The sequence below is a fragment of the Leptosomus discolor genome, chromosome 12 (genome assembly GCF_034619465.1).
Source record: "Leptosomus discolor isolate bLepDis1 chromosome 12, bLepDis1.hap2, whole genome shotgun sequence".
Classification (NCBI taxonomy): Eukaryota; Metazoa; Chordata; class Aves; order Leptosomiformes; family Leptosomidae; genus Leptosomus; species Leptosomus discolor.
Window position 1 is genome coordinate 2743785 of NC_141402.1, and position 10103 is coordinate 2753887.

The window sequence follows — 10103 nt, forward strand, 5'->3', positions numbered from 1 at the left end:
GTGAGAGATTTTTCTGTCTCACCTTGTGTTATTTTCTCTGACATCCTTTCTGTAAATGAAAGATGGTAGAATTCTCAGTTCAGCCTAAATTGTTAGCAGATTACGTTCAAAGCACTCATCAAGATTTAATAACCAAGAAATCAGTTTCATGGGTAGATGGATAACACAGCCCAGCAGAGGTCCTCTAACTGAACTGAATTACCATCTGAATATTAATGTTGAATCTTTCTTTTAATTTTTATTATATTCCTATTAGTTTTGTGTCCTAATGAACCAAATTTATTATGTTTTTTGTAGAAGAATTGCTGACTAAGCTCGAAGTCTATGAGGAGCAGCAAAGGAAGTTGCAAGCTGATCTGGACCAAGTTACAAAGAGGGCAGCTTCACAGGTTAACTTTAAAATTGATTCGTTGGAGTTAATTAGTAACTCGAACAGTGCTAATTAGACTTGGAAAAGTGTGCTAGCTGGATTTTGGAGCTGAAAATCGATTTGGTGATATATGGAATTGTCAGTGTTGGTAGCTGTTCAGTTGGGTAACAAGCTGACAGGTTTTGAATTGCTTAAAAAGATTGATTTCTACTTACTTTGCCACGTACCTTAAATTATATTTTTCCAAGCAGTTTACTATTTATTTGGCTACAATTAACATGAGTCAGCAAAGTGTGGCTGTTATTTTGTATACATGTGAATAGCTTTCAGGAGGAAATAGCTGTAACCTTGACAAATGTACAGGTCCAGGTAAGAAAATGAGAAGACTGGGAAAATATTGCTGAAGGGCTTTAACGGTGTATGTTAATTGTGATAACTTTGTACAGCCCTAGAGCGGAGCCAGTTTGAAACAGTTACTTATATTTTGCTAAAAAAAAGAACTGTGTCTTCCAAATTTTGTGAATAAGTTGGGGGTTTTTTGGTAAAGTCTTAAAATAGTTTTTATTTTGATGGGAAGGCAGAAATGTTTTTATTCTGTACACAGAAAAAAATGAGTAGAGATTTGTTATCCCACATAGTGGAGTATTGTTTTACTTTGAAACATTGCTGAGGTGAAAATGTGCGACAAAAATATTTTGATTAAAGAAAATATTTGGTTAAAATCTTTCAGATTGAAAGTGCAACTGGCAGTAGCATTTTTGGTGTTTTGCAAAGTGGTGAGGCTTTGGGTTTTACGTAGTCTACATTAGCAGTTATCACTTTCAGAGATTTTTGTTTATGCCAAGTGGTGAATTGTAATGGATTGTTTTCTCTGTGAATGTTCACCAACTTCAATGTTATTTACGTTTGCGGTGGGATTTGGTAAATATATTGTCATGCACAATTTCTCGTGTTAGGCCAGCGAATCGGGTAGCGTGGATGAATTGCAGAGTCAGCTCTTGGAATGGCAAGAAAATGTACCAGAGTCGGAGGAGTCCCGCGATCAAGTCAGGGAAGAGAAATCTGCTATGGCCTTCAGAATGGCTCAGATTGAGGAGGAAAGAGAAGGTGAGTTGTTTTATTTACGATAAAATTATCGTGTTTGTACATGAGATACATGTATGCTTGTGTCTGCTGTACTCAGACTGGATTATAGCACATCACTATGGCTGAATTTTGTAGTCATAAGGTTTGTAGAGTTAGTGAAATTGCTTACACTGGCAATTTCTGCTTTGTACTATTTCCTTGAATCTGTTTTTCATACAGTCATCTTTTTTTTGCATAATTTTTATGAGTAGATGTGCTTGTTCTGTTTGCCATCTGCGTTGCTGCTGTGCTTGAACTTGTATCGAAAGCTTCTTGTCTGCGTATGAATGATCCATGATAAAAAGTTCACCATCGAAATACTGAAGCTGCCTGTCTAGAACAACTGATGAAGGTGTGGGGGACTATAGTGTTGGTTTGAATTTGATGAGTGAAGGTGATGCTTTAGTAAAAAGTACCTAAGATGGAGTTTCTCTTTAAATATCATTAATGAGAAACCTTTCTTAGACTATTTAGTAATCTGTTAGCCAGTGTCACTTGTGTAGGTCAGCTGAATAACAGTAACTGGCCGTGGTTTGGAGCTAGATAAAAATATTAAATAACATTTCAAGTGCTCTCAGGTTTTATAGTTTTCTGAATTGTTAATAAAACAGATGATGAGAAGGTGAAGCAGCTTCTATTAAACCTTAGAAAAGTCTGGTTAAATTTCAGATAGTTTTTACTGCTTTTTTTCCATGCCATCTAGTGCTGCATGATAATTTTTGTCCTGTTGGTTAACTTGTGGGGATTAATGGCAAATTTTAATGGGCGCAACCAATCATCATAATTAGTCCAGTTAGTTATTTTGAGCCTTCTGTTTTGAATCTGTGATTGAATTATTTTTTATTTAGGTCATCAATTTGGAAGTTCATTGTGTAAGCATAGAAATGTTTTAAGTGCCACATCTCTCCTTCTTTGAGCGATTTATGCATGTAATGCTTTGGAATTGAAGGAGAGTAATATTCCCTTCATTAAAACTACCTGTTACCTCATCTGTGGTAACTACAGATTCACATGCAATATTAATAACAGTTGTAAAATTTCATCTGCGTCAGTCCGTGTTTAATTTTGCATTGTTTCCCCTTGGGATAAGCATGACCTTTCTGTTTCTTTTTTCCTGCCGTTACACCTGATGAGCGCTCAGCGTCCCTTCCCCCTCCACTCCTACCCTACACTGCGATTTGGTCAGCCAGGGAGAACATAGTTTCCCATCAGTTTTGTGCATGCAGGTTCCTGCAGCGATGGCAACTTGTAATATACTGTTGCTGGTTTCTTCTGTTGTTGCTTCTTTGGAGGAAACTGCCAGCAGTACCTTGTAAGATTTGCCATTGGTGGTATGTGGTTTTTAGCGATACATGTAACAAATGCTGGTTTTCACTTTGTTATTTTTCTGCCTTGCAATACCTGTTTCTTCATTTATATTAACTGAATCATCTTTCTTCACTTTTCTTTGTAGTAACAGCTGACTCCATATTTATGTTGTAACCTTATCTAGAGAAAAATTTCTTGGCTTGCTGCAAGTGGTTGTGACTAAGTAAGAATCAAATTCATTTTCGTATTCTTAGTAGTACGTGAAGTTCAGTAGTGTTTTTAAAAAAACCCAAACAACCAATGATACTCCATCCCATAAATTGCAAAACCTTGCATGCATTAATATCAGCTACCAATGTTTTAAGCAATATGGGAACCCGCTGCTCGTCCTGTCGTAGACTATGACAGTTCGGCATAGATGGCGATTGTCCCTTTTGGGTTGAATGTGTGGGGAGCTGCAGAAGCGTAGAGGGTGTCAGTATTCGTTACGGTTCTAGACTGGGACTTGTTTCCTCTGCAGACCCCTAAAGATTGTGGTATTTAGTGTGAATGATGACATAAGGAAATACAGACACATCATTAGTTAATTTAAATGCAGTGTGTCTGAAGAGAGGTGCTCTGGGAAGTTTTTTGGTTTTTATGTTAGATATAATTGCAAATGAAAAGCTCCCTAAGCTGCTGTATAACGTTAGAAAATACATTTCCTTCCTAGTTGTTCTTAAAGCAATGCTGGATTTAACTGAAAGTGTTTTAACACTTGCCCAAGTATTTTAAGTCATTCTAAAGTTCTGATATATATACTTTCATTTTTCGGGTGACAATGATAATTTAATTCTTTTTTCATCGTCAAATATGTAAGAGCATAAATATTTTGGGTTCCTAAAGGACAGTGTGTTACTTGTTCTGATTATACTTAAAACCAGATTACCTCAATTTCAACTTCCGAGAAGTTGATCCCCCCCCCCCCTCACCCCCCAAAAGGAGTTAAGTCATACCTGGAATAGCGCTTGCTCCTTGAGTCGCTTCACTGTCTTCAGTGATAGTTCTGGTAAATGGGTTTCAGGCACGTGATCGAAATTTGGCATTTAGTTTTACACGTTTATTTTGCCATTTCTACATCATTATGTGTTGTGATAAAAAAATAAATAACCTGTAGAATCTATACTTGAAGACAAACAAAGGTGTGTAAAATGAATGCTGATAAAGTGACAGTGGCAGAAGCTAAAGTGTAATTAAACCCAGAAGTCAAATCCAGTTTAGCAGTCTGACTTTAAAAGGGTCATTTTTTTTTCCTTTTAACTTTCTTCCCCATATCTTTTCTGACAACATGTTAAGTATGTAATTTTGAAATATTGCAGGAAGAACTTAAATCCAGTAGGTGTTGCAGAACTGGGTGTTAATGAAATTTGTGGTATAAGTAATCCTTGGCCAACTTGGATGAAAGCTGAGTGTTCCCAGTAGGGCTGTATCTCCTAATAGGTTCTGGTGTTTACCTCACAGATGCATCGACATAAGTTCTCTGCGTTTTGCATGCTGTGAGGACAACTGTGGATTGATGTGGTTAAATTGAAGGCTAAATTTGTAATTACCTAATTAATCTAACTTTCAATTAAAGTATGGAGCCACCTTTACTTTTAATTTCTTTTCGCTGGCTGTTCTGTTTTGTCTGCTTTGCATGAAACATCTGTTTCCTAATCTGTTACCCCAAACATGTTTTGTCATATCACAAAACAGATGGGAATGTACTTTAAATGAAAAATCATTTCTAACAATGAACAGAATGCATACCTAAGCTTTCATGTTCTGAATTTACTCAGTGTGTTTATTTACAAGTGATTCTGTATTTGTCTTAAAAATAATGATATTATTAATTTATGATAAGATGGTTTGATGCCAGTTTGCAGTGTAACACGTGCTTGTGACTTCCTCAAATTATCTGGCTTTGTAGCTCATACTGAAATTGAAGTTGAAAGGGACACGTGTCATTTCCATAAAAATGAATGGGATTGTTCAGATTCTGAAAACCACAGCTGTTTCAGCTGATGCCTTTATCATACAAATTAAGTATATTTTAACCTGGTAAATTGAAGTGAGATGTGATTTGGCATTTTAATTGGTTGGCAATTTTTTTTTTTAGTATCAGCATAACCTCACCCTTTCCAATCTCCTATATGAAGTCTTCCTTTAGAGCTGATGAAGAAGTAAAAGTTAGACTTCAGCTTGCTTTTTACCCAGTGAGATATGCGGACTTTATTCTTGTGTTCCACATAGTAGTGTTGGAGGGAAATCACAAGGTGAACGCAGTGAATTGCTTCTTTAATCTTGTTCCTGTCAGTCATTCATAGGGAGTTCAGCCTGTCCCTAGTCTCTTTTCATGCAGTAGTGTCTGATATAAATGTAATTGCTTTCCTGTGGCACAAAACTGATTGAGGATGACTGGTTCTTTCCTGGCTGCTCTGATCCAGCCATAGTCTCAGGGCAACAGGAGCTGGAGGAGGAACTGGCCACAGTTCAAGGAATGGGCAGGCTGCAGCAGGCAAGAAGGAAAAACAATCAGACCAGCAGGAAGCTTCAGGTGGGTTAAAAGAGATGAGTTTCTTTTTACCTGTATGTTAATAAAAGTATGGAAAGTCCCGTTACTTATATGGTGCTTTACACTTGAAAACGTGAAGGGCTTAAGGACTTAGATGAGTTCTGTAACTGAAAACTTCGGTAAATGTAGTGATATACGTATGTAGCCAGAAGGTGAGAAATTCCAACAGCATCACACCTCTCTATTCCTTGAGTAATGAGTATACTTACTTTTATGTTGAAAAATAACGAGCTTCTCTGGAGTAAGTCACATGCTTGAAGCTATGTGCGTGCTTAGTATGTTACGGCCATTTTTAGTGTAGATAAAATTTTTACAAATCTCTTTGGTGTTGGAGCTTTCCTGAATAATTAGTAAGTAGTGTTAGTTCATTCAGGTGTAATTCTAGGTAGCTGGTGCTATAACTTGCATGAAAAAAATCACAATCTTTTGTAAGAAGAATTAGGACGTCATTGTCACATTAACATACCATTGGAAGAATGATTTTAGGTTTAGTTGACTCTGATCCTTTACCCTGAGATTCAGAGAACCCTGTTAACTGGGGTTTAGCAGGGGACCAGTTAAGGTATCCAAACATAGTTATCCGTTGGCCTCTCAGATGCCTGAGGGTGTCTGCAGAGGCCTGGCAGATACCACAGAAAACCTGTGGGAGACTTGGCTTTTCTGGAAATAAAAGCTGGAAGCTGGGCACGTTACTCCAGTGTCCACAGCAATCCCATATACTTGCATTTAGGCACCTGAATCACTCGCTGAGTTTTAGGACTTTTAATTGAAACTGCTTTTAATAACAGAATACGTATTTTACCCTCGCTTCCTTTTTTCTTTAAATTAAACTTCATTCTCCTGTTTTGTGTGTAGGAAGAATACAGCTTTGATAGAAAACAATGCTTTCAAGAGTTGAGCATCACCTTGGATAGCACTGATTCAGCTGAAGGAGAAAATATGGGAGGTTGGTGGCCAGAGTACACTTCACCTAATGCAGGTGTGATAGCGACTAGACAGTTTATTAAAGCATGCACAGCATCTGTATTTTATGTCTATTTTTGTTTTCAAATTCAACTAACAACCCATTTGTGGTGTATTCTAATCTTTGTTGAATTTTTTTGGCTTGCGTTTTCTTCCTTTTCATTTTAAAGCATGTGCGTGCTGGATGAACTGCCTAGTTGTGGATCAGAAGTAGAATGTAAATATGACTAAACACTGGAGTTGGTGGAGCCTTGGTGCCCGTGAAATATCTGATGTGGCAAGATCATGTTTTTTTTAAGTTAAGAGTCTTGTTCCTGTGACTGTGTTTCCAATCTATATAACTGTGATGTTGCGAAACAGAATTGCATTCCATTGATGTATGCTTTTAATTTAAAAATGAAATTCTTGTATTTTTAATGCAAACATTTCTGTATTGGTGGTAAAGGCTGCACATGTATCTTATTGCTAAAACGGAATAGACTCGCTTCCAAGCTTTGACACAGACAGCCTTACTTTGTTTGTTACTAAGTACTAAGGATCCGATCGTGCAAGTACACAATGAACTTGTGATTAAAGTAACGTGAGCCACACTACTGACTGAGCCACAACATCGTTTAGAATATTTCTGCCAGGTTCTCTGAGTTCTTGAGCTATGCAGCTTTATTTTGATTTCTCAACAGTTAGGTGTACTTTTGTCACCTGATTTTTAGAAATGCAGGGCCTCGGGCATTTCCACTGGAAATGGTTGAGATCTGATTGTGCCTAACACTGGTGAGGTCTGTGAATAAAAAGCTGAAACCATTTCTAGACTTCAGGAATTTTAGTAGACCTTTCTTGAAATGATTTTTCTTCTTTGACTTAAGTAGGTTTGCGGAGTGTTGTTGAAGAGTTGGAATTGGAAAGAAATCAACTGCAGGAACAAATTCTTTTTCTAGAAGAGCGTTGTCAGGATTTGGAAGATAGATTGCAGCTTCAAGGTAGAATGGAGGCTCTTCAGGTGAGCTTTTGTAGTTGTGTAAAACCTGATGATGTAAGAGAATCATTTTATTCTCTGTTTATATTCTTACAATCATAGCCTACAGTGAGACAAACCCATCAATTTGTATATAGCAAAACTGTTGAAAGTGTACTTTATACTTGGCAGAGAGTGTACACATACATACTGCATTATGCTCTGAAGCTGAAGCCTGTCACTTCTCTTCAGCACATGGAGCACCTTGTTTAGAAGTAAGCTTTGTTATTTGTTTTAGAAACATAGTAAAAGGTGACATGATTGTCATTATTTTTTGTAAGAGGCCTTTTGTCAGAAGGTCCAAAATTAGATTTTATTACTGCTGGCTTAAGTCTCCCTCTTCTTACATCCCTCAAGTTTCTTTTCTATAAATGTGTATGTGATGTTGTTGTTATTATTATTATAAGATATAAGTACACACACACATACATATATTTACGGAAAAGAAACTATATAAGTATAGAATATATAATGTAATAGTTATTTTTATATATACACACAATCTAAACCCCAGATATTAATTTGATATATATTTATATTATAAAATCATTCAACGAAGGCACCAAAAGGAGCAGTAAAGTACATCTTTATCAGGAAAGTTACTTTAAATATTGCCTGACTGAGCAGTTACTATGTTTGATAATTTGTAAACCTTATTTGCACTAAATGACACAACTGATCCCTTAGTTGAACTCTTTCAGTCTTGGTACATTACTCATAGTTCTCTATCTGTTAAGTTGCACACATATAAAAAATAATGAATGATTCGAAGATGAAAGACAACCTTATATTAATTATTACTTGAGAATCTTTTAACAAAGCCTTTCAATACAGGTAACGTTTGGTGTAGATGAAGAAGGGCAGCTATTGAGGGCGGTACAGGTGTGTTCTGCCTCCTCCAGAACGCTACCTTATTTTCGGTAGAGGTGACAAGTTTGCCATGTTTGTCCTATTTGCTGTTGATTCTGGATATGTGTTCTGCTTTTGGTTTTTTGGTTGCTGTTGTCAGATCTTTTTTTTTTTTCTTTGTGGTTTTATTTTTGAATTGGTGCAGTGCATCTGGCTAGAGTAGATTTGTACTGTGTTAAAAAACCCTGTGTGAACGAAGCTTGCTTCCTTTTTCATTTCTCCACAATCCCCCAATGCAGGATTTTGCATTCCTTCAACCTGAAAAGATAGCAAAAAAAAATTTGCAAGTTTGGTGCTGTCTTCAAACCAATGAGGAAAGTATTTTTTCCAAGCAGTAGCTTCCCCTGTTAAGATAAGTAAGCTGCCTTAACACAGTACGAGTGTGTGTGGTGTTTTGGGCGTACAGCCGTCATCCTTGAGTCCGTGCGGTCCTAGCACTGCTGAAGGAGGTATTTCTGCAAGGTGAGTTGCATTCGAACTAATACCACATCTGAGCTCGTGATACTAGTGTTGTGTTTTACACACGTGTCTGCTAAAGTGCTGGAGGAACGGCCTCTTGTTACCGTGTAGGATATAAATCTGAAGAGTCAGATTTTCATGACTCCAGATATCTCACGCTGTTCTGTGTGTTTGTATGTGGTAATGCTCTTCGTTATTGTTTTGTTGCAGAATGAAAATGAACGTTTGCAAACTCAACTCACCCAGTTACGCAACCAGCAAATGCGAGATGCGGAAAAGCATCAAATTCTGATCTCTGGCTTGAATGAGCAGCTTAAAGGGTACAATGAAGGTTCTTTACAACTCTGTCCAGGGCTAGCTTTCTTGGCTTTAAGCTTAAACTTCTAATGAGAAGTATAATCTCTTAGAACACTTGAAGAGCTACTTGATTCCTGCTTCTGTTTGCAGTCATGTTATTTTTGTACTTGGAAATTTAAATGGAAAGTGTAAAAATAATTATTCTTTTAGGAAAGTAGTTTGGGGCTAGTAAATCTAGAAAGCTTAAAGCAAGCTTTTTTTCAGAATGTCTAATTATGTGTTTTCTTTGTAGATTAAGTGACAGAAATAGTTTCCTTGAAAATTCACTTGGAGAAAAAGAACAAAAACTGTTGAGCACAACAGAAAAACTGGAACAAATTGAAACTTTGAGGAAACTGCTTCAAGAAAAGGATGTTCTGAACAAAGAGCTTGGTGAAAAATTTGTGCATATGGAGCAAAAAGTAAGTTAAAGTTATTGTTAAATAGTATTTAAATTGTTAGAACTGGTGAGCATTATCAGTAACTTTCTATTTCTGTCCCAGCAGCAATATCGCTGTTTTCCCTATCTGAAGGTTTTTGCTCCCTTTCTTTACAGTTTTGTTCACTTCGTGTAATTGCTTTGCTTTAAGTTGCATGTAAGGATTTCTTAGGCCAAACACAGAGCTTTGCACAAAATATTTATGTTTTATTGGAGTGATCAATTATTCTCATATATTAATTTCAAAGTATAAACTCCGCTGTTGTGTAAACTTTATATCATAACTCTAACATCACAATTTAAAAATAATTCTATATTTCTATCACATTGACTTTTATTTTTAATACTAAGCTGAATGAAGCCTTAAAGAAATGCAGTGTGTATGAAGTGGAGAATACTGAGCAGAAAACAGTCATCAATGATCTAACAGAAAAAGTTGCTACACTGAAGGAAAAGGTAACTCATTAAAATAAAGAGAAGAAATGTTATGTTCTTTTGACATGGCCCATTTAAGTGGCAGCGAAATGCAGCATTAGCTGCTTAAAGTGTCATACACTAAACTTTCTGTATCCTGAAACAATCTAAAGAA

The 10103-nt window shown here is 36.6% G+C and overlaps 1 protein-coding gene across 1 annotated transcript in view; it reads left to right on the forward strand.

The window, feature by feature from the left end:
* Positions 1-10103, forward strand: part of LOC104350765 (uncharacterized) — a 41842-nt gene that overhangs the window by 13467 nt on the left and 18272 nt on the right. Inside the window, exons 13-21 of the mRNA XM_086472454.1 lie at positions 298-389; positions 1327-1477; positions 5269-5378; positions 6252-6375; positions 7226-7356; positions 8206-8253; positions 8950-9059; positions 9329-9497; positions 9866-9970. Of these exons, the coding sequence (XP_086328580.1) occupies positions 298-389; positions 1327-1477; positions 5269-5378; positions 6252-6375; positions 7226-7356; positions 8206-8253; positions 8950-9059; positions 9329-9497; positions 9866-9970 (1040 nt within the window). The remainder of the gene's footprint in view (positions 1-297; positions 390-1326; positions 1478-5268; positions 5379-6251; positions 6376-7225; positions 7357-8205; positions 8254-8949; positions 9060-9328; positions 9498-9865; positions 9971-10103) is intronic.